Source organism: Schistocerca nitens, chromosome 3 (assembly GCF_023898315.1).
Source record: "Schistocerca nitens isolate TAMUIC-IGC-003100 chromosome 3, iqSchNite1.1, whole genome shotgun sequence".
In the NCBI taxonomy this organism is placed as follows: Eukaryota; Metazoa; Arthropoda; class Insecta; order Orthoptera; family Acrididae; genus Schistocerca; species Schistocerca nitens.
The window spans coordinates 880,943,526-880,969,671 of NC_064616.1; the positions used below are offsets into that span (position 1 = coordinate 880,943,526).

At 42.3% G+C, this 26,146-nt stretch overlaps 1 protein-coding gene across 2 annotated transcripts in view; it reads right to left on the reverse strand.

Moving 5' to 3' along the window:
- LOC126248923 (phosphatidylinositol 5-phosphate 4-kinase type-2 alpha) overlaps positions 1 to 25,333 on the reverse strand; it is a 113,454-nt gene extending 88,121 nt beyond the window's left edge. For both annotated transcript variants that reach the window (XM_049950417.1, XM_049950418.1), the window contains exons 1-2: positions 24,892 to 25,333; positions 24,614 to 24,711 (exon numbers count right to left, since the gene is read on the reverse strand). In XM_049950417.1, the coding sequence (XP_049806374.1) occupies positions 24,614 to 24,711; positions 24,892 to 25,026 (233 nt within the window). In that variant the 5' untranslated portion in view covers positions 25,027 to 25,333. The remainder of the gene's footprint in view (positions 1 to 24,613; positions 24,712 to 24,891) is intronic.
- Between the last annotated feature and the right edge of the window lie 813 nt (positions 25,334 to 26,146).

Genomic DNA, 26,146 nt, shown 5'->3' on the forward strand with positions numbered 1-26,146 from the left:
CACAGAGATGATAGAAACAGAAAAGAGTAAAACAAGAAACCAGATTACAGTGGCTGGCTGACCACGAGAATAAAAAGGAAAAGCCAGCCACTCTGCAACACATTAAAACCTCCACCCTAAAAGCACTAGGGTGGAGGACACAGAGGGACAAAGGACATCCACTAAAACTTAAATGATAAAATCCACCCTCACAAATAAAACGTAAAACTAAATCAGCCAATGAGGCGTTGTCAGATAAAATGAGCGGCAACTAGTCCGGTAACCCAAGATTTCGTTGCTGGGCAGTCAAAGTAGTGCACTAGAATCAGGCCACTGTCAACCAGGCACCGCACTGACACTGAGGCAGGTTTTCACAGCGCAAGAGGTAACCATGGGTCACCCAAGTGTGGCCAATGTGGAGCCGGCAGAGGACAACTGATTCCTTCCGAGAGGCCCGCATGGAAGACTTCCACACATTTGCAGTCTCCTTAATGACACGCAGTCTGTTGTGTGTACTGTTATGCCATTCCGTCTCCCAAAGCCAAAAAACTCTGCGGCATAAGTCAGAACGCAGGTCAGGTTCAGAGATGCCCATCTCCAGAAGTGGTTTCCAGAAAGCCTGTTTGGCCAGCCTGTCGGCACAGGTGTTGGCAGTGTCGCGCTTGTTGTTGAGCATCATTTTGTATCACTAGTAAATACGACGATACTGACAAATGTCTGAGATGTGATGCAGGTAGACCAATAACACGGGAACATTTACAGAGAGATTCCATAATCTCTATGCTAAAGTGTAAAATAAAGGACATGGGTAACTGAATTTTGCACGAGTCAGTGTCCATTGCAGGCCAAAGAACCTGATAAACAACCACAAGCACTGGAGAGCAATGACATTTCTTGGCTACATAAACAATAACATGGTAGTAGGTCACACTTTTCTGGAATGGATAGTAATCTGTGATGAATGCTGAACATGCCCCTATACAACTTCCCAATGCTGAAAAATATCTAGCACTCTCACCAGATGATGTCTAAAGTTTTTAACAAGGGCCAAAACATGGAGGCCGCAAATGTCTGTTTCCTGCATGCCAATGTGTGACACAATATTGTGGCTTCCTTTCAGATCAATAATTTACCATTCAGCTTGTAGGTTGTCCAGCACCCTCCATGGTATGCAGAGTATCAGTGTATAAATTTTTGTTTTGTCCGACAATTTAAATGTTTTGTGAACTAAGTAGTGCATGTTACTTTCCCAAAGATTTTTACAGACACAGTTTTGTAAGATCATGATTACACAAACCTATTTTTGCAGCTGCACTGCTCCTCTGGTCCTTTTCCATGCCACTATCCCTTCTAATGTGTCTGTTATGATGCAGTCTCTTCTCAGCCAGTGTCCTGGCCAATTTTTGTTTTTCCTCATCTCTCAACTTAAACAAATGTAACACAAATAAGCGAGAAGACGCATTACTGTCTGATAACACAGCTGTCAAATAACCACTACAGACAGTCATATGAATTAAATACCTGGGAGTATGTGTGTAGAGCAAGATATAGTGGAACAGCCAAATAAAACCAAACATAGGAAAGGCAGAGTCCAAAAAAGAGATTAACTGGAAGAATTCTCAGGAAGTGTGGTCCACCCACGAAGGAGATAACTTATAAAACCCTCATTCAACATATACCTGAGTACTGCTTGGCAGTCTGGGACCCTTACCAGATAGGACTGATGGACAAAACACAGCAGAACAAAACAAGAGGAATATGTGAACGTGTTTGAGCACATGTTCATTTAATAAGCACAAAAGCATCACAGAAAGGATCATTCAATTCCAGTGGCAGAAACTACAAGGCATGTGTTGTACATGACAGTGTGGTTTACAAAAAGGGACGGAACATCCATTATTCTTCTCTCGCAACACTCACTGTTAACATGAAAGGGGATACATGAGAATGTTACATAAAATACCATGTGCTACACACCATAAGATGGCTTGTGGAGTATATATGTAGATTTATTTCTGGATAATTTTGTTTCTACTGGGTACATTTGGCGTACAGCTTATATGGCACTAAGGGAATCAAAGCAGGTAACAAACTAGTTGCTTTGATGTTTCGTCATCTACTCTATTGCCTTCCCAATTGCATGCAGCTCAGCAGTAAATACAGTGTTCTCATTGGAAAGGTGAATTCTGAAGATGTGGTTTGGGAAAACAACTCACCAGAAATTGGAGATCATGAGCTTCAAACTGTAGGTCCAAACTCCACTAAATTTTAAAAGTTAAATCTGAAATGCATTCCTTTTGAAAATTTTTCAACTATAAAATAATTCAACACCTCTTAAGAAGACCTATTCCTATTTCAGTGTAAAACTTTTAAATCAGCCGCACCCATTAGAGATAAACATAGGCAGGTTTCAGCCTACCTGATCCTTGTTTTGCAATATGGTCAGTATGATACATAGGCCAGACAAGCTGGCTTGCACAACTGCAAGGCTAAGTGCAGCCCACTGAGTCAGCCCAACTGCATTGACACCCCTTGCCGGCTTGTTGCTAATGAGCCTGCAAAGCAATGTATTGAAGCTATTCATTGGGCCAGCCTGTGGCTTTTGCAGCATTATGCCCTGCATGAATATGAATCTTTGTTATTTCAATTAATTACGCAGGGGCAGGTGGAATCTTTTGAGTGTGCATGCTTCACTTCATTGCCAGTTCACCCATCCTTTTTACTGCCAGCCAGTTACAGTAACAACAACATATATTTTACAATTACAGGAGGTTATGTGACACCAATGTTCTGGATACATTTTTCCAATTTCACTTCTTAATTTCCAAACAGTGCCAATCAAGCACATGGATGGAATGTAAGTCACTGCATTCTTGGTGGGTGGAGTCACTGATAATCACAATGTAAGAATCCACTGACACATAATAGAAGTCAAGTAGAATATACTGTCAAAACTGTATTTCCTCCCCACACATTTCAGAACATTGCAAACAGAAGCCATGCACATCACAGCACAAGCAGAAAGCTGGAAGCAGAGCATGTAGTGCAGTGGGCTGGTGAACTGACAGTCTGATGGGCTAGCCAGCTAGCTCACCCCATACAGTGCATGCACATGGCACAGGTTGGGCAGACTGAAACCTGCATTGTGCATGACTCTAGCACCCATCTCTAAAAGACATTTTGTCACACAGATCCCAAAAGACCTCAATGGCTGCAATCAACTGCTGAAGACGCATTCCATTAGTGGTTAAGGATATTATGCCTCCAAGAACGAGGAAACGCTGAAAAGTAATGCCTCCGAATTTTTTGTGTGACACACTAACATTTTAAACAAAACATATGTTATTAACGTACTACGTATTTATTCTTCATGTCTACACATTTGCAGCCCTCTGCCTCTACAGGGCTCCAAATTGTATGTAGCTCTAAATTGTAATGTGTAACATGGCAGTGTGTAATGTAATTGTGTCATTGTGTGGGGAACAGCACGCTTTGGGTGCACTGTCATCGATCATCGTCCATACAGTCCCGACTTGGCCCCATTTGACTCTCAACTGTTTCCAAAACACCTTTGAAGACTTCATTTTGATAGTGATGAAGCGGTGCAAGCAGAGGTGAGGTTGCGACTCCATCAACAAAGTCAAACTTTTTACACTGACATTATCGACAATGTGAGGGCAACACTACAGTACTAGTCATGCATGTGCAGTCCTTCCCAACTATTAAGAGGGATGATTACAACAGCTTCCTTCCACGACTTGCAGAACTATCCTGTCAACCAGATAAAATTACAGTACACACTCACTGACATAGCAACTTATTGTAGACTGATCGCAAGGGAGAGAATTGAGAAATCGTGTACACTGTTTACAAAAATACAGGACTCTGTGCAATGGTCAAACGACGGTATGTTTGTACAATTCCCCTGCATGAACAGTTTCTTAAACATGGAATTTAAAACTTCTGCAAAACCAGACTGGTCAGTGAGTGACTGGATGGAAGCCTTAGACCCGCTTACAGATTTTACATAGGACCAGAATTTTTTTGACCCCTCAGCCAGATCTTGGGCCAAGGTATTAAGGTGATAGCTGTTGTATGCTTCGTGCATTGAATCTTTTCTAACCTCTACTAACCTCTGCCTGTCATCATTTGCATGTCCTCTTTTGAAACATAAGTGAGCTGATAGAAAACGTAGATGCTGAGGGAAACAGTGAGACACTAGACTATAAACATGTTAAGTGGATTGACTCAAAATATTTAAGTGTTTGTTTTAATGCAATTACTGCATCCTACATCAGTAATACTTAAAAAAATTGTATGTAATTTACTTGTTTATTGTGTTTCTTTGGTAAATTGATGACAGGAAACGAATTTGTACAACAGTATGTTATACAGAAAGTAAGTTTTGAAATAATTTGATATTTTTCCTGGTCTTTTTTAAATAGACAGATTGGTCTTTTGATTTATGGATGAATCAATCACTATTTAAAAATCAATACATTACACGTGAAGTTCGCAAAATTTTCATCCAAATACAAACTCCTAAACAGTCTTTTGCGTTTCATGTAAAATTACAATTTTGCAGAAAGCAAGTTTTGAAAAAATAGTACTCAATTTTGAGTTAGAGAAATTTATAGAACGATATTGGCCACAGCACACTCGTGTATACATAGATGGCTCTAAAACAGATGAGGGTGTGGGATACGCTTTCTTCAGCCTTGCCATTGGCATCTAGAAAAGTATTGCACTTCCACCTGAAACTTCTATCCATGCAGTGGTGCTATCGACCATATGGGAGGCCATTTGGTAAGGCATACAAATATTGAAGCTCGTATTGATATTCACAGGCTCCTAAAGTGTTATGAACAATTTGACAGGGGCAGACTAACAAATGTGATGTATTTTGGATATATTGGATACCATCACAGAAGCAAGGAAAATGAGATAAATGTCCACTTGCTATAGATAAAAGGTCATCAGGGCATTTAACATAATGAAATAGTTGACTACCTAGCAAAGATGAGCATTACTGAATGACAGTTCCACTGAACACCTATCACTCTAACAGATTTCAAACTTTCAATCAAGAAAGCTGCTTACCACGATTGGAACCGTGAATGGCACATGTCTCCGCAACATAAGGGGAGACACCTAGCAGCCACACAGCCAAGTATCTTCCCTTGACTGTGTGAAGCTAAGTAAACATCACATGATGTCCAGTATTTGTATGAGAGGCTGGTGCATGATGTTACCCCGCACATTTAAATCAAATAAAAATTCTAGTTTGTGGACATTGTATCGAGGATTACACTGACATGGCAGATATGAATCATTTAACATTGACATGCATTACATACAAGGAAGTACAAGAAATACTGCACAGGAAACTGGTTGCAAGGGGTTTTTCCCTACCTACAAGTGCGACCACCTTACTCTACCGATTCATTGTAAGTTAGTACAAACTGATACAGAATATTTAAATGAAGCTGAGATACATATTCAAACTTGGTACTAAAAGCCCAAGAGGTCAAATATTATTATGGAGACAGTCTCCTCTGCATATTGGTTATCCCCACAGCTAACCTTACTCTGTACATTTAACTTGAAAGTTGCTTTAACTCTGTACTGTTACACCTATAGCTGGTTGTGTCTTCAATGTAACCTTCAGCCAATATAGATGATGATGATGACAGTAATAATAATAATAATAATAATAATAATAGACAGTGATAAAGCTATAAAACATATTGTCCGTAGTGAATAAAATCCACTGTAGTTGTAATATTAGAGTTCCTTTACTTGGATAGAGGGACGTATACCACCCGTGTTTCAGGACAAAAAAGGCTCTGAGCACTATGGGACTTAACTGCTGAGGTCATCAGTCCCCTAGAACTTAGAACTACTTAAACCTAACTAACCTAAGGACATCACACACATCCACACTCAGGGCAGGATTCGAACCTGCGACTGTAGCGGTCGCGCGGTTCCAGACTGTAGCGCCTAGAACTGCTTGGCCACTCCGGGCGGCATTTCAGGACACTAATCCCATCTTCAGGTTGGCTGGTTGGTTTAAAAGAGGGAGGAAGGCTAGGTCATCGGTCCCTCGTTGTGAATAAAACAATGCAACAAGGGTGAGAAGAAAACAAGCGAGACTGACAACACAAAACAGAGAGAAAGGAAAAACTACAAGAACGACAGAAGGGCAACAATCACTTAAATGGACAAGAGGAAAGAAGAAAACCACAGAAATGCAAGTAACAGGTAGAAGAGACTAAAACAACGAACCAGATAACCATGGCTGGCTGACCACGAGTATAAAAAGGAGAAGCCAGCCACTCCGCAATACATTAAAACCTCCACCCTAAGAGCACTAGGGTGGAGGACACAGAGGGACAAAGGACATGCGCTAAAACCTAGATCAAACGATAAAACCCACCCTCATGAATAAAGCGTAAAACTACGAGGGTAATCCCAAAAGTAAGGTCTCCTATTTTTTTAATAAGAACATAGACCTGCTTATTTCTACAATGGTTTACATCAGTTTACAGCTTGAACATTTAGCTATTTTTTGACATAATCACCATTTCTGTCGATGCATTTTTGTAGACCCTGTGGCAGTTTTTGTATGTCCATGTCATACCAGCTCGCCGCCATGCTGTTCAGAAAGTTATGAACAGCTTCTTTCACCTAGTCGTCGGAGCTGAATCGCTGGGACCACAATTAACGCTGACAGGTACTGTGAGGCTCTGAAAAAACTCAAATGGGCAATTCAGAACCGGAGAAGAGGAATGTTGAGCAAGGGCGTACACATTCTCCATGACAATGCTCGCCCACACATTGCTCAGCAAACTGTTGCTCTCCTGCAACAGTTTCAGTGGAACATAATCACCCACCCACCCGATAGTCCTGACTTGGCGTCCAGTGACTATCACCTGGGTTAAAAGAACATTTGACCGGAAAGCGATTCAGCTCCGACGACGAGGTGAAAGAAGAGGTTCACGGTTTTCTGAACAGCATGGCGGCGAGCTGGTATGACATGGGCATACAAAAACTGCCACAGTGTCTACAAAAATCCATCGACACAAATGGTGATTATGTCAAAAAATAGATACATATTCAAGATGTAAACCGATGTAAACCACTGTAGAAATAAACAGGTCTATGTACTTATAAAAAAACAGGAGACCTTACTTTTGGGATCAACCTCGTAAATCAGCCGATGAGGCACTATCAGATAAAATTAGCAGCAATGTGTCCGGTAACTGAAGATTTCATCACAGGGCAGTCAAAGTGGGACTGCACCAGAATATGGGGCACTGTCAACCGAGTGCCGCATCAACACTGAGGCAGGTCTTCATGGCGCAAGAGGTAGCTGTGCATCACCCAAGCGTGGCCCATGTGGAGCTGGCAGAGAACCACAGAGTCCCTGCAAGAGGCCAGCATGGAGGACTATCACACATTCATAGTCTCCTTAATGGCACGCAGTTTGTTGTGCCTACTGAGACTATGCCATTCTGTCTCCAAAAGCCGAAAAACCTGGCGGCGTAAAAACGAACGCAGGTAACTCATTGGAATGCCGATCTCCATAAGCAGTTTCCGTGTAGCCTCTTGGGCCAGCCTGTCAGCAATTTCGTTGCCTGGAATTCCAACGTGTTCTGGGGTCCACACAAACACCACTAAACAACTGGACCGTTCCAGGGCATAGATAGACTCCTGGATGGTCGCCACCAAAGGATGTCGAGGGTACCACTGGTCGACAGCTTGTAGGCTGCTTAAGGATTCAGCACACACAAGAAACGACTGTCCAGGGCATGAATGAATGTGCTCAAGAGCACGAGATATAGCCACTAGCTCTGCAGTGAAAACACTGCAGCCATCTGGCAAAGAATGCTGTTCAATATGTCCTCCATGGACATACATAATGCCTACATGACCATCAGCCATCGGTGTAAACCACTTCATGGCCTCGGTACATGTCAAGAATTCAAGAATCGAGATGAATTGGCAACAGAGAGCCGCAGGGTGAATTGAGTCCTTTAGGCCATGTGAAAGGTCCAGGCAAAGCCACGGCCTAGGTGTACACCATGGAGGTGTACACGAATGGTCCTCAAGTATAGGTGGTAAAGGCGAGGGCTCCAGTTCAGATAGAAGGGATTGGACATGAACTGCAAGTGTAAGCCCTGACCTGGGCTGCCAATGCGGGAGATGAACTGCCTTGGGTGGGATAAGGAGACAATAATTCAGATGCACAGGAGAACTACGAATGCGTGCAATGTAACTGGTGAGCAGTTGTGCACGCCTGACCTGCAATGGGGGGACTCAGCCTCTGCCAGGACGCTGGTCACTGGACTCGTCCTAAAAGCTCCTGTCGCTAGTCGAATGCCACAGTGGTGACGTGGGTTGAGTAAACGCAATGCTGAGGGCACTGCCGAACCATAAACCAGACTCCCATAGTCAAGGCAGGATTGAACAAGGGCTCTGTAGAGCTGCAACAGCATAGAGCGATCTGCACCCCAGTTGGTGTTGCTCAGGGAGCGCAGGGCATTAAGGTGCTGCCAACACTTCCGCTTAAGCTGACAAACGTGAGGAAGTCAAGTCAATCGGGCATCGAAAACCAGTGGTAAAAATCGATATGTCCCCACTACAGTGAGTGGGATCATCAGAAAGGTAAAGTTCTGGTTCCAGATGAACAGTACGACGTCAACAGAAGTGCATGACACACGACTTTGCGGCCGAAAACTGAAAGCCACGGGCTAGAGCCCATGACTGTACCTTGTGGATGGCTCCCTGTAGGCACCACTCAGCAACACCAATACTGGTGGAACAGTACGAAATGCAGAAATCGTCTGCATACAGAGAGGGTGAGACGGATGGCGCTACAGCTGCAGCTAGACTGTTAATGGCCACTAAAAATAGAGATACTCTCAATACAGAGCCCTGCGGGACCCCATACTCCTGGATATGGTGGGGGGGGGGGGGGGGGGACTATGGGAGGCACCAAGTTGGGCACAGACAGTACGAAGTGACAGGAAATTCTGGATAAAAATCGGGAGTGGGCCTTGGGGACCCCACTCGTATACTGTAACAAGGATACGATGTCGCTTTTTGTAAATCAAAAAAGACGGCAACAAGGTGTTGGCATCTGGAAAAGGCTGTTTGGATGGCAGACTCGAGGGACACAAGATTATCTGTGGTAGAGCAACCCAGGCGGAAACCGCCCTGGCACGAAGCCAGTAGGCCATGTGACTCCAGCACCCAAGCCAACCGACACATCATACGTTCCAGCAGCTTACAAAGAATGTTGGTGAGGCTGATGGGCCGATAGCTATCCACATCAAGCGGGTTTTTGCCAGGTTTCAGCACTGGTATGATGGTGCTCTCCCATCAGTGCGATGGAAAGACGCCACCGCACCAGATCCGGTTGAAGATCACGAAGAGATGTCGCTTTTAGTCAGATGAAAGATGTTTAATCATCTGACTGTGGATCCAATCTGGCCGAGGAGCTGTGTCGGGGTGATGTGAAAGGGCACTGACGAGCTCCCAATCTGTAAATGGGGCATTATAGGGTTCACTGAGGCATGTAGTGAACGAGAGAATTTTCCCTTCCATCTGCTGTTTGAGAATGCGAAAGGCTGCGGTGAATTCTCCGACACAGAGGCGCGAACATAATGCTCAGCAAAGTGCTCGGCAATCACGTTTGCTTCGATAGATAACACACCATTTATGTTAACACCAGGAACACCTGTTGGGGTCTGGTACCCAAAAACTCGTTTGATCTTTGCATAGACTTGGGAAGGTGATGTAGGGCACCCAATGGTCGAGATGTGTCTCTCCCAATACTCCTGTTTCCATCTTTTGATAAGCTGGCATATGCAGACACAGAGCCGCTTAAAGGCTATGAGGTGCTTCAGGAAAGGGTGCCGCTTATGCTGCTGGAGAGCTCGCCAATGCTCCTTAATTGCCTCAGCAACTTCCGGCGACCACCAAGGGACTGTCTTTCCCTGGGGGCACCATATAGATCAAGGGATCGGGTTTTCCGCCGCAGAAACAATTGTTGTAGTTACCCGCTCAATCACCATATTGATGTTACCATGTGGGGGAGATGCAACGGTGACAGCAGAGGTGAAGGCTTCCCAGTCTGCCTTGTTTAAATCCCATCTGGGCAGGCGTCCATGAGCCTGGCACTGGGGCAGTAACATGAAGATGGGGAAGTGGTCACTACCACACATGTCGTCACGTGCTCTCCAGTGAATAGATGGAAGAAGGCCAGGGCTGCAAACCGAGAGATCAATGGCCAAATATGTGCCATGTGTCACACTAAAATGTGTGGGGGCACATGTATTTAAGAGGCAGAGGTCGAGTTGTGATAGTAAATTTTCGACATCTCTGCCTCGGCCAGTAACCAGGGTGCCACCCCACAAGGGGTTATGAGCATTAAAATCTCCCAAAAGTAGGAAAGGTTTATGGGAGTTGATCAATCAGTGCAGCCAATGCATTCAGGGATACTGCACCATCTGGAGGAAGATATACTTTGCAGGCAGTTATTTCCTACATCATCCTCATTCTGAGAGCCACAGCTTCAAGAGGGGTTTGAAGGAGCACACGTTCACTGCATACTGAGTTCAAGACATAGACACAAACTTCACCTGACACACTATTATAGTCACTTCAGTTCTTGTAAAATCCCCTATAGCAGTGGAGTGGAGGGGTCCGCATTTTTGGGAACCAGGTTTCCTCAAGGGCAATGCAGAAAGTAGGCTTAAGAGTTGCTGTAGCTCAGCTAGGTGGTGGAAAAAACCTCCACAATTCCACTTGAGGATGACATTATCACGAGGCTGGGAAAGCATGAAGCGTGCAAGGAGGCAGGTTACGCCTCAGGGTCACCTGCTGTGACCAACTGAGTATTTGTAGCCATTTCTATGGTGGATGAGGCATCAGTGAGATCCAGGTCCACAGGAGATGCTCTAAGATCTCCACCGCATCCTCAGATGCAGAATTGATAGGGAGTGGTGGTGATGCGGCCACCAGAGGGTCCTGTTTCTTAGCAGACTTCTTCTTAGTTGGCTTGCTCTCTCACTTCTCTTCCACAGTCTCAACATGTGGCACTGGAAGTGCAGCGGGAAGACATGTGCACGAACCTCCAGCACCTAAAGCACCACATAGGGGGAGGGACGTGTATGGTTTAATATCACAGTGGTAAACCATCACCTTGACCTTTCCAGACAACGAATCACCCTCAAAAGCCAAGTTGAAGGCACCGGTAGCAACCCTGTTGTCTTTGGGGCCCCTGTAAATGCCCCATATGAAATGAGCACTCTACCGTTCTAAATTGGCACGGAGCTCATCGTCAAACTGCACGAGATCGCCATGGAAAATGATCCCCTGAGCCATGTTGAGGCTTTTCTGAGGAGTGACAGAAACAGGACTATCATCCAGCTTGTCACAGGTGAGTAACACTCGGGATTGGGCTGGGGATGTTGTCTGAACAAGCCTGCGCCATTTCGCATCTTGGACAACGCTGTCACTTCTCCAAACTTATCCTCAAGGTTTTCAATGAAAATCTGAGGCTTCATAGGTAGAAAGGAGTCCCCATCAGTTCTGCTACAAACTAAAAACTGAGGCGAATATGGCTCTCTCCCTTCTGCAGCCCTACGTTCCTCCCATGGTATAGCCAGGGAGGGAAACGGTTTAGGGTCGTACCTGTCAGCATTGTATTTGATCTTGCCCTTCTTAGAGACTGCTGGTGCTGTACAGTCGCCAGCAAGAGATGACTTAGTCCACTTCATTGCGGGTCATCCGCCCTGATGCCACCCACTCCGATCAGGGGCTCTCCCCACGGGCGCCACCCAGTCGCAGCAAAAGCCAACTACCATGACGGCCGTTGCCGGGAGTCCTGATGCCCCAGGAAGACAGGCATCTACTCCTTGGCATACGTGGGGAGTTTACAGCTCAGGCATCATCAGCAGTGTGATCCCCGAGTTGTCAGGGGGCTACCACAAAATAGGTACATGACAGTCCCACCACAATGGGCTGGCTACCGTGCTGGATATTGGGCGCAGAGAAATCCAATATTGTCATGGGGGCGAAAGAGGACAGGAGACACTGGAAGAAGATGACATACCCTGCAAATCGTCCTCACCCAAATAGTTGAATCACAGCTGGAGATGCAAAGCCATGACAAGAGACTCAGGACATCTAATCTAAGGGCACTATAGATAACTCGTGCATCACGTAAGGCGTCCTTCCCCTTATGGCCCACACTTCTGTAGAATTTTGAAAGTGGCGGATCAAACTATAGAATGGGACCTGAACTCATAGGGCCGAAAAGTGAGAGACTCCTTTTAGTCGCCTCTTATGAAAGGCAGGAATACCTTGGGCCTATTCTAACCCACGGACCCACAGGGGGACCATCTTCATGTGGTGTCGTAAGAACTAAAGATGATTAAGTAGGATACTACACAAAATTAATTAACATTAGAAGAGCTGTTAAGGCTGTACATCATCAGTAGAACATACCTCCATTGAGCATGACAAAACCGCACAAGTCACATTGAAAAATTAACGAATTTATCCAACCTGTGTGGGTGAGGATGTAAGATATGGGGTCAAGCAGTATGATAAGTTAAAAAGGGCCTGGCCAGACACAGAATTAAATTCACAAATATGTACTCATACATGGAAAACTGTCACCTCACGATCTACTATGAACAGCCAGAGATGTGACATGGGCTTGACGAAGCCAACATCATAGCATAAATGACATTACAAAACACTGAAATGCCCTCTGCCGAATTGCAAAAAGTAACTTACCATATAACCACTGGCAGCTGCATCTCGAATACTACCAGCATGATCCATATAGGAAGGCAAAGGATACCTAGGGAATTCAGCTGCTGATATCCATGCCTCATGCCCCGTACTGTCTCACAAAGTAACTCAATACAGATAACGCCAAAACAGCATTACTAAATGAACAGCATACGGCTGTAAGACATATGAAGTGCAATGCACCCCACAGTCTTCATGACTCACCCAAGCGGACACTCAGACAACTGGATAAATTTGTTAATTTTTCTACATGAATTGTACTGTTTTTTCATTTGCAGTTAAGGTGTGTTCGCCTGATGGTTTACAGACTTAATGGCCTTTTAATGTTGATTAATTTTTTTTTATGTATGTAGACCCCCCCATGAACCATGGACCTTGCCGTTGGTGGGGAGGCTTGCGTGCCTCAGCGATACAGATAGCCGTACCGTAGGTGCAACCACAATGGAGGGGTATCTGTTGAGAGGCCAGACAAACGTGTGGTTCCTGAATAGGGGCAGCAGCCTTTTCAGTAGTTGCAAGGGCAACAGTCTGGATGATTGACTGATGTGGCCTTGTAACAATAACCAAAACGGCCTTGCTGTGCTGGTACTGCGAACGGCTGAAAGCAAGGGGAAACTACAGCCGTAATTTTTCCCGAGGGCATGCAGCTTTACTGTATGATTAAATGATGATGGCGTACTCTTGGGTAAAATATTCCGGAGGTAAAATAGTCCCCCATTCGGATCTCCGGGCGGGGACTACTCAAGAGGATGTCGTTATCAGGAGAAAGAAAACTGGCGTTCTACGGATCGGAGCGTGGAATGTCAGATCCCTTAATCGGGCAGGTAGGTTAGAAAATTTAAAAAGGGAAATGGATAGGTTGAAGTTAGATATAGTGGGAATTAGTGAAGTTCGGTGGCAGCAGGAACAAGACTTCTGGTCAGGTGACTACAGAGTTATAAACACAAAATCAAATAGGGGTAATGCAGGAGTAGGTTTAATAATGAATAGGAAAATAGGAATGCGGGTAAGCTACTACAAACAGCATAGTGAACGCATTATTGTGGCCAAGATAGATACGAAGCCCACACCTACTACAGTATTACAAATTTATATGCCAACTAGCTCTGCAGATGACGAAGAAATTGAAGAAATGTATGATGAAATAAAAGAAATTATTCAGATTGTGAAGGGAGACGAAAATTTAATAGTCATGGGTGACTGGAATTCGAGTGTAGGAAAAGGGAGAGAAGGAAACATAGTAGGTGAATATGGATTGGGGCTAAGAAATGAAAGAGGAAGCCGCCCGGTAGAATTTTGCACAGAGCACAACATAATCATAGCCAACACTTGGTTTAAGAATCATGAAAGAAGGTTGTATACATGGAAGAACCCTGGAGATACTAAAAGGTATCAGATAGATTATATAATGGTAAGACAGAGATTTAGGAACCAGGTTTTAAATTGTAAGACATTTCCAGGAGCAGATGTGGACTCTGACCACAACCTATTGGTTATGACCTGTACATTAAAACTGAAGAAACTGCAAAAAGGTGGGAATTTAAGGAGATGGGACCTAGATAAACTGAAAGAACCAGAGGTTGTACAGAGTTTCAGGGAGAGCATAAGGGAACAATTGACAGGAATGGGGGAAAGAACTACAGTAGAAGAAGAATGGGTAGCTTTGAGGGATGAAGTAGCGAAGGCAGCAGAGGATCAAGTAGGTAAAAAGACGAGTAACCTAACCTAACCTAACCTAACCTAACCTACTTGGGTAACAGAAGAAATATTGAATTTAATTGATGAAAGGAGAAAATATAAAAATGCAGTAAATGAAGCAGGCAAAAAGGAATACAAACGTCTCAAAAATGAGATCGACAGGAAGTGCAAAATGGCTAAGCAGGGATGGCTAGAGGACAAATGTAAGGATGTAGAGGCCTATCTCACTAGGGGTAAGATAGATACTGCCTACAGGAAAATTAAAGAGACCTTTGGAGATAAGAGAACGACTTGTATGAATATCAAGAGCTCAGATGGAAACCCAGTTCTAAGCAAAGAAGGGAAAGCAGAAAGGTGGAAAGAGTATATAGAGGGTCTATACAAGGGCGATGTACAGGGTGTTTCAAAAATGACCGGTATATTTGAAACGGCAATAAAAACTAAACAAGCAGCGATAGAAATACACCGTTTGTTGCAATATGCTTGAGACAACAGTACATTTTCAGGCAGACAAACTTTCGAAATTACAGTAGTTACAATTTTCAACAACAGATGGCGCTGCGGTCTGGGAAACTCTATAGTACGATATTTTCCACATATCCACCATGCGTAGCAATAATATGGCGTAGTCTCTGAATGAAATTACCCGAAACCTTTGACAACGTGTCTGGCGGAATGGCTTCACATGCAGATGAGATGTACTGCTTCAGCTGTTCAATTGCTTCTGGATTCTGGCGGTACACCTGGTCTTTCAAGTGTCCCCACAGAAAGAAGTCACAGGGGTTCATGTCTGGCGAATAGGGAGGCCAATCCACGCCGCCTCCTGTATGTTTCGGATAGCCCAAAGCAATCACACGATCATCGAAATATTCATTCAGGAAATTAAAGACGTCGGCCGTGCGATGTGGCCGGGCACCATCTTGCATAAACCACGAGGTGTTCGCAGTGTCGTCTAAGGCAGTTTGTACCGCCACAAATTCACGAAGAATGTCCAGATAGCGTGATGCAGTAATCGTTTCGGATCTGAAAAATGGACCAATGATTCCTTTGGAAGAAATGGCGGCCCAGACCAGTACTTTTTGAGGATGCAGGGACGATGGGACTGCAACATGGGGCTTTTCAGTTCCCCATATGCGCCAGTTCTGTTTATTGACGAAGCCGTCCAGGTAAAAATAAGCTTCGTCAGTAAACCAAATGCTGCCCACATGCATATCGCCGTCATCAATCCTGTGCACTATATCGTTAGCGAATGTCTCTCGTGCAGCAATGGTAGCGGCGCTGAGGGGTTGCCGCGTTTGAATTTTGTATGGATAGAGGTGTAAACTCTGGCGCATGAGACGATACGTGGACGTTGGCGTCATTTGGACCGCAGCTGCAACACGACGAACGGAAACCCGAGGCCGCTGTTGGATCACCTGCTGCACTAGCTGCGCGTTGCCCTCTGTGGTTGCCGTACGCGGTCGCCCTACCTTTCCAGCACGTTCATCCGTCACGTTCCCAGTCCGTTGAAATTTTTCAAACAGATCCTTTATTGTATTGCTTTTCGGTCCTTTGGTTACATTAAACCTCCGTTGAAAACTTCGTCTTGTTGCAACAACACTGTGTTCTAGGCGGTGGAATTCCAACACCAGAAAAATACTCTGTTCTAAGGAATAAACCATGTTGTCTACAGCACACTTGCACGTTGTGAACAGCACACGCTTACAGCAGAAAGACGACGTACAGAATGGCGCACCCACAGACTGCGTTGTCTTCTATATCTTTCACATCACTTGCAGCGCCATCTGTTGTTGAAAACTGTAACTACTGTAATTTCGAAAGTTTGTCCACCTGAAAATGTACTGTTGTCCCAAGCATATTGCAACAAACGGTGTATTTCTATCGCTGCTCGTTTAGTTTTTATTGCCGTTTCAAATATACCGGTCATTTTGAAACACCCTGTACTTGAGGACAATTTTATGGAAATGGAAGAGGATGTAGATGAAGATGAAATGGGAGATACGATACTGCGTGAAGAGTTTGACAGAGCACTGAAAGACCCGAGTCGAAACAAGGCCCCCAGAGTAGACAACATTCCATTGGAACTACTGACGGCCTTGGGAGAGCCAGTCCTGACAAAACTCTACCATCTGGTGAGCAAGATGTATGAAACAGGCGAAATACCCTCAGACTTCAAGAAGAATATAATAATTCCAATCCCAAAGAAAGCAGGTGTTGACACATGTGAAAATTACCGAACTATCAGTTTAATAATTCACAGCTGCAAAATAATAACACAAATTCTTTACAGACGAATGGAAAAACTAGTAGAAGCCAACCTCGGGGAAGATCAGTTTGGATTCCGTAGAAACACTGGAACACGTGAGGCAACACTGACCTTACGACTTATCTTAGAAGATAGATTAAGGAAAGGAAAACCTACGTTTCTAGCATTTGTAGACTTAGAGAAAGCTTTTGACAATGTTGACTGGAATACTCTCTTTCAAATTCTAAAGGTGGCAGGGGTAAAATACAGGGAGTGAAAGGCTATTTACAATTTGTACAGAAACCAGATGGCAGTTATAAGAGTCAAGGGACATGAAAGGGAAGCAGTGGTTGGGAAGGGAGTAAGACAGGGTTGTAGCCTCTCCCCGATGTTGTTCAATCTGTATATTGAGCAAGCAGTAAAGGAAACAAAAGAAAAATTTGGAGTAGGTATTAAAATTCATGGAGAAGAAATAAAAACTTTGAGGTTCGCTGATGACATTGTAATTCTGTCAGAGACAGCAAAGGACTTGGAAGAGCAGTTGAATGGAATGGACAGTGTCTTGAAAGGAGGATATAAGATGAACATCAACAAAAGCAAAACAAGGATAATGGAATGTAGTCGAATTAAGTCGGGTGATGCTGAGGGAATTAGATTAGGAAATGAGACACTTAAAGTAGTAAAGGAGTTTTGCTATTTGGGGAGCAAAATAACTGATGATGGTCGAAGTAGAGAGGATATAAAATGTAGACTGGCAATGGCAAGTAAAGCGTTTCTGAAGAAGAGAAATTTGTTACCATCGAGTATAGATTTAAGTGTCAGGAAGTCATTTCTGAAAGTATTTGTATGGAGTGTAGCCATGTATGGAAGTGAAACATGGACGGTAAATAGTTTGGACAAGAAGAGAATAGAAGCTTTCGAAATGTGGTGCTACAGAAGAATGCTGAAGATTGGATGGGTAGATCAAATAACTAATGAGGAAGTATTGAATAGGATTGGGGAGAAGAGAAGTTTGTGGCACAACTTGACAAGAAGAAGGAATCGGTTGGTAGGACATGTTCTGAGGCATCAAGGGATCACCTATTTAGTATTGGAGGGCAGCGTGGAGGGTAAAAATCGTAGAGGGAGACCAAGAGATGAATACACTAAGCAGATTCAGAAGGATGTAGGTTGCAGTAGGTACTGGGAGATGAAAAAGCTTGCACAGGATAGAGTAGCATGGAGAGCTGCATCAAACCAGTCTCAGGACTGAAGACCACAACCACAACAACAACAACAACAACAACAACAACAACAACAACAACAACAATGTATGTAGACTGAAGGGATGGATGAAAATTTGTACCAAGCTCGGAATTCGAACCCAGATCTCCAGCTCACTAGGCAGATGCGCTACACACTACAACTGCCCTCGCACAGTGGCTTTGCACAACAGCACGGACTACCCTGGCATGCATCCCTCAGCCCACTTGATATTCTCCCCAAACTCAAACAGCATAGCAGAGGCTCACCATCTGTATTGGAATAGCAGCTCAGCATCGAACAAAGTTGGGGAATCCTACTTGAAACCCACACACAGGGGCTTTAATCAAATGAAACTTTATGATTCAGAGACATTTTCAAGTCTCAAACATCTATGATGTACATATGCAGACACAAGTGACGAATGAAACTTTGTACCAAGATTTGAAACTGTCTCCTGCTCACTAGGCTGATGAGCTAACCACTACACCACTCTGGCAGTGTCTTGGCACAACTGCACTGACTACCCTAGCATGGCTCCCTCCTCAATCCAGAAGCCACTATGCCAGAGTGGCATAGGGGTTAGTGCATCTGCTTAGTGAGCAGGAGATCTGGATTCGAAAACCAGCCTTGGTCAGTCACCAAGAAATGTACCATTTAAACATAATACACAGAGCTGCCACCGTAACTTCACAGCAGGAGCGTCGCGCGGACACACAAGTGAGCAATGGAATGAGGCTTGCATACAATATTACACAATACTACATTAGCTGTTTTTCATTAGGCCTCAGTGGATTCATCTGACTTGAAACATGCTTCAATCTTAAACAGAGCCTCTTTATGGTTTTTATAACGTATGTCATATGCACCATATTTACTCTACTGTACAGACAGTAACTTCATGCGCGTGCACGCGCCCGCCCGCCCGCCCGCCCCCCCCCCCCCCCCCCCACACACACACACACACACATTAAATACAACTGTTTAAACTTACTTTCTATCCCTGATAAAGGCAAATTTATGTCAACATAAATAACAGAAAATCTAAAACAGTGATAACTCTTATCAATAATAAATATTTAACAACTTGAGAAAATGTATTTTAACGATTATCATAATGTTTACTAAACTATCTCCAGCAACAGACTAAAGAGAACAAAAGTTACATGCTTGGCAAGCATGTTGGACATAATGAGTGTGCATACTGCAGTCCGGGCTCTCTCCCACTGTTCACGATGAAATGACACTTTTGTAATGCACTTTACATCTTATCCAGCAATGATGGAACAATCAGCACAATGAAGTAATAGTAATTTCAATGAGCTGAGTGGCACAGTTTAAGGCATCTTCGAACCTTTTTCTGGCAGTTATCACTGTGCAAATAAACAGTAGTTCTATGAACATGACAATTGTTCAATTCTATGCTCTGCAGGAGATAGTGAAGAGAAAGAGACATAAATTCTTATATGCCACCTACAATTTACTGAAATTCTTCACAATTAATGCAATTACTATCTTGATGATGTGGTGAAAAGTTCAAAGACCACATTATGTCATAGCTCCTCCTGAAGCCAAGCTATGAAAAGTGCAATTCAGTTCCAGAACTCAAACAATACAATCCAAATATGATCTGGATTTGCACAGTACTGGAGAAATATCAGCAACATACTCCAGGTGTATTTCATCACTTGTAAGAAAACATATCAGGTTGGCAAGTACTACATTTCAAGTCCCCCCTCTCCCCAGATATATACTTCACACTGTAAAATTAAATGTATTAGCTGCAGGAAGCAATTTCATGTACTTTATGTACAGTTTAATGAAGGTTATCCTGCCTAAAATATTCAAGGGGTAAAATAGCCTCCTTTTCAGATCTCCAGGTGGGGTCTACTACAAAGAATGTTGTCGAGAGAGAGAGAGAGAGAGAGAGAGAGAGAAAGAGAGATAGAGAGAGAGAGAGAGAGAGAGAGAGAGAGAGAGAAGAAAACCTGAAAGACAGGAAATTAATTATTTTCAACTTATCCACATACCACTTCTTTAAAGTAGAGGGAAAAAATATAAAAAATGTTAAGGTTTACCAATGGCACTCTAATTCTAACAGATGTCTTGAAAAGAGGTTACATGATGAACATCAAAAAACGTAAAACAAGAATAAAGTAGTGGGGTCAAATGAAATCAGGCAATGCTGAAGTACTTGGATTAGGAAATGAGACAAAATAATAGTAGATGAGTTTATTATTAGGACAGAAAAGTAACTGATGTTTGCCAAATTAGAGGGGATATAAAATACAGAATCGTAATAGCAAGGGAAAAAATCTCTAAAAAAAGATAAATCTGTTAGCTAACATTAAACATAAATTTAAGTGTTACAGAATTATTTGTCTGGCATGTAGCTTTATATGGAACTGAAAAACTGACACCACACAGCACTGACAAGAAGATAGGTACATTGATTAACAAACAAAGATGTAGGTTATTGTAATGGAGAGGAAAAAGCTTTCTGATACAATTTGACTATGACTGAAAACCACAATACCAACTACTTAACTTTCAAATTAGATGCAACAGTGAAAGTAATGAAGAATTCACGAACAGTTAAATAGCATAAGCTACTTCTTTGCAACATCACAATATGGCTACAGTTAGTCAAAACATGTTTTGTGTTTGTTACATGGTGTAATCAGGGCTAAAAAGGTCGTCATTTGTAGACTGTGTCATTGTATTTCAAAATGCACTCTATGGAAAAAAGAAACAACACACCACGAAGGAGTTATGCAAATTTGTCACAAATCGATACTCCTCCAGATATCGAAGGTAAATGCAAAATTATAAACTTTGGCAGCTAATGGATGCATGTGTGATACTGCAGCACAATTTCACTCCGCAACTGGCAAGGACGTAAACAGGGGGCATGTCGGTACCAGGACATAAAGTTTTTGCGAATTCCATACCGGAAACTCAGATGGACAGTGGATATGCCTCGCAGGCAGGCAGTTGAACAATGTGACAGACGTCAGCATTTAAGAGAGGACGTGTAGTTGGGATAAAAGTAGCCGGCTGGACTAATCAGCAAATCACCCTACATTTGAATAGGAGCAATGCCACTATACAACAAAGGTGACAGGAAGGTGTGAATCATGGCCAAATACATAATCAAGAAGAATGCGGTGAACTTAGAGATATGACAGAACATGAGGACCAAGCAATAATCAGAGAGGCACTCAAAACCATAAATTGACCATTATCATTGATCCAATGTGCAACTGGTACTTCAGTGAACACAAGGACCATTAATAGGTAGCTCACAGAAAAGGGGCTGAGCTCACAGCACCCCTTGCACCATCTACCATTGACCTATATACACCAAAAAGAGCATTTGCAGTGGCATCATGCACTTTCAGCCTGCAATCTCATCGACTGGAGTAGAATTACTGTCTTCAGTGACTCTGAATTGAGCCTGATGAATCCCACTTTGCCCTGATGACCAGCAAAGACAAGTTTGGAGACAAACCAGGCAGAAGTGGCATACCTGCCTGGCCATTGCCTGCCATACAACTACGAGTGATAGTCTGGGATGCTATTTTGTTTCATAGCATGATTCCCATGGTTGAAATATGTGGCACCCTTATGGCACAGTAGTACGTTCACAATATTCTACACCCCATTTTGTTGTCCTTCATCCAGGACTTACATTTCAGCAAGATAATGCTCCTGCTTGTCTTTGTGTTTGTCAAACCCTACCTTGGCCAGTAAAAGTTAACTAGATCTCTTCCCCATTGAGAACATTTGGAGCATTATAAGCAGGGCTCTCCAACCAGTGATGAATTTCGACAATCTAATGCACCTATTGTACAGAATGTGGCACAATATCCTTCCCTCACTAGGACATCTAGCAACCGTATCAACCAATGGCAAGCCGAATAACTGCTTGCATAAGGGCCAGAGGTAGATCAACACATTATTGACTCACTCAACTTGTGAAGCTCTTTCTCTTGAATGAAACAATCGTCCATTTTTTCTGAAGGTTTAAACATTTGTTTGCCTGTACATGTAAACCTCATTAATTGATTTCCATCCAATTCAGATAATTCCTTTGTGGTGTGTTCTTTTTTCTCTCGGGGTATATAATTACAGACAATTTAGAATACCTAAAACAGAGCAAGAGACAATGGGTTCACTGTAAGCTGTTACAACAGCCTTCATTCAAACATAACTACTAGATCCAATTTAGAAGACCTCTCAAATTTCAAACTGAAGTTGTGTCCATGAGCTGCTGCTATGTCTTTACTCAAATAACAATCATATGGTTTATTTCATAAGGAGGTCATATTTATACCCCACACCCATCCACCCTTACTGCCTGTAATCTAAATGTATCTTTCTGTTACACACCCTCGGAAACAAATAATGAAAGGGGTCACATTACTTTGAACAGTTTTCGTGAATACTTATTATTTATTGCTTATAGTTCTTCTCAAGCAAACAATACTTAACCATCATTACCACAGTTTTAGATTCCAATAATTTTTTTAAATACACTTTCTGAGACCATCAATTATGTTGTGAAGCAATTTCTTTAAATATGAATAATGGTAATGGAATATCAAAAACATTTACCACTGTCACAAGCTGTTCCCAGTAATTAATGGTCTACTCTTCAGTAATCTGACTGCTCCCTAAACAGCTACACAGCAATTTCTCCAGTTTTTCCCCCACTACTACTCCAGGTGACACACCATCAAATTCACAAACATTCTTCATATTACATATTGTGTAACTGAATGTTGGACTGGGCTACTGGCTGCTCCACTTGATATGGTTTTTAATTATACAGCCCCTTATATTTATTCACTAATATCTACATAATATACTATGACAAAATAGCTTTGTGACTGACATTTCAAAGAGTTGAGTGGTAGAGGGTGGCAACCAATCGTAGTTGTTCCTTAAGTGCTACATTCTTGCAGTGTTGCATATTCCATAGATACATGCTCAGCCTTGTCAAACACATCTGGCTGCATGCAAGCAACATTGCCCCCTGCCCCCACCCCTTGCCACTACCATGTTGTAATCACAATGTCTACATCTACACTCCACAACCCATGTTACAGTGAGTGACACACAGCACGTCTAATAACACTATCATTTTCCCCCTTCACAGTTCCATTAATGAATTTTGCATCAGAAGAATGCCTTTCGATAAACTCAGTTGGTTGTAGTGACAGAAAACCCTGCAGATTAGTTCAAGGTTTAAATTAGGTTGCAATGTGATAATTTGGCTGAGAGTTGAGTCAGGCACAATATGAACATAAAATACATGTTGTGACGACCCACTGATCTTTATTACAGCTTGATAACTATGTCTGTAATTAAGACACTTTACGTTGTAGAAACTATAACAGAAAGATACATTCACAGCATGCGATACGAGACAATTTTCATTAATTTTGTTGGGTGTACATGTATCACAACAGACCATGAAAAATGCAAGAAAAGGAGGTGCCACTACGTAACTCTTACCCTAAGTTATTATGTTGGAGCTACACTCAGTGTGAACCGATGACACCAAATCCAGCTTTAAAAATACATGGAGATTTCCACCCGTTATAGCAAGACACAGTATAAAATGTAAATTCTATTTGATTTGATAATTAATGCATGTTTTAATTTTTTTTCACTACAGTATTGCATTTGTGCATATTTCAATTCTCATGATTAAACATTGTACATGAGAAGTCTGACTTGACTGTTAGTTGTCTCAAAGCAGAAAGCATGTTCTTTGTGATATCTGGCACTTAAGAGTTTATTTAAACACAGTGACACAATATGTCAAGTAACTAATACCCACAATATATTTCAACTTAATTTTTTAAATAAAATATTTTACATACCAGTGTTACATGCGACACACATATTAACAAAAAATGGTTCAAATGGCTCTGAGCACTATGGGACTCAACTGCTGAGGTCATTAGTCCCCTAGAACTTAGAACTAGTTAAACCTAACTAACCTAAGGACATCACAAACATCCATGCCCGAGGCAGGATTCGAACCTGCGACTGTAGCGGTCGTGCGGTTCCAGACTGCAGCGCCTTTAACCGCACGGCCACTTCGGTCGGCACACATATTAACAAGCAGCTAATCTCTCAAATGTTAACTGTGCATGAAATGATTATTATAGCTTAACAATGTGCCAAGTAAAAGCGATCATGATATCACTGCCAATGAGAATGACAAAAAAAATACTTATTTACAGTTTTAGGACTGGTATTGTGTAAGAACCTAGTGCTATCTGGCACGGGAAGAACATTGAACAGTCAATGTAGTATTCAAAATTAGGTCAAAACCTTCATATATTTACAAAGACTATGTTTCAAAAGCGGTCCACATCAAGGGACCGACTCTGTACTATAAAAACAATTCATGAGACAGCCCGTAAACTCCGAGTGAAATATATGCTGCAATACTGCACAGTTACTGCTGGTAATTTAGTAACCATCACTGACACAGTCCTCAAGACAAAAATGTTCCATGTGAGAATGCATTACAGGTAGCAAGAGTTCTGTTGGCATGCTAATTGCTAATAGAACTCTACCACCAAGTAGTGTTGGGAAACTTACTTGTTGAACAAGTGGTTGTCCACTTTCAACTTGGAATAGGCTCGGAAATCATCTGGCAGTAGCATTACCGGGATCGTAACATGACTTAGTTCGTTAATCTGAAAGCATACACACTGTCAATAGCAACGGTAAAAGTATAAATGAAGGGTGGGAAGTTGCTTAACACAATATACACACGTCAACAAAAGACCGCTTAAAACACATCACGTTTAGTATTAGAGATCACAACAAACTGACGTAAAACATTTTGTACTATCTGAATATAAAACAATACTTACAGTATGATTCACACCCCACATAAATACTGACAACAACGGTTCATTGGCCCTAAAGAGCTTGACTTTTTGATGTTTAACTCTAAAGTGTTTTTTCTTTAGTTTACTCAAACCTCCTTGAACTTGAGTGACGCTCATTATTATATTCACTATTCGCACTACAGCAAAAGTGATTGCGCACTAAAGTTCTCTCACAGAAAACTATAAATAATGCATTTCGTATTTATGTGTGAAACCTCCTTCCACAACGCGAAACAACTGCATACACCGCACTATGTCATTTGTTTGGGAACCAAACGCACACATCTAATCACATCTCATTGTTTTATTTTGGTTGCTAACTGCGTCAATCCCAGATAACTAAGAAACTAATCAAAGATATCCAGTATCAACATTTTCGTGGAGTTCAACAACCAAGAGATTTTGCAGTCACATCACAGTGAAAATCAATTTCGCTTTTTCAAAGATTTTCATTAAAGCGTAAATATTCATATCACTAGAGGAGCTTTCTTTATGCAGTCCTTTTCTATTATTGTAATTTTCAAATCGCAAACTTTGCGTAAGTCAATAGCAGCGGTAATAAATATTGCTTTTCGAATACACAAAAAAGACTCGCTTTCAATTTAAATTCTAAACTAAACGGAAGGAACTAACATATTTAATTTCTATACAAAAATGGACCAATTGCGCTCGGAGTTACATGAATTGTCATTGCCCTCTAAAACTCAATGGCGTTCTCTCTTAACAATATTTGCTGTTGGATGGCAATTTCAAAAATTAGTGACATAAATATCCCTTACAGAGCAGCAGATAATAAATTCATTCTGTGCATGATTTTCGTTCTGTCAGTACTATCATTATCGCAGTCGAAGGACAGGTAAAATATGACAAGGATCAGTGAAGGTGTTGACTTTCACATTTTTAATGAATGTTCCAGCGTGCATAGGGGAATATAAATATGTACGTAGGCACTGCAATTACATACATAAATCACGACAGACAATGAGTATTTAAAACGTTGTACTCTAGATTACATGGTCAGTGTTCAGTAGCTTTACTAAATGATATGATCAAGAGTGATTTATGATTACATTTACACAATAAAAAAACTTCTGATTGAATATGCCCAGGTAAATGATATACTGAAATTTTCAATACAGACTCACTGGAGCCGAAATATTCAATAAGACTGGCGTTCAGAGTCCACCCTAGTACAAAGAAGCAACAAATAAGACTGAAATATTTAAATATTTTCGTA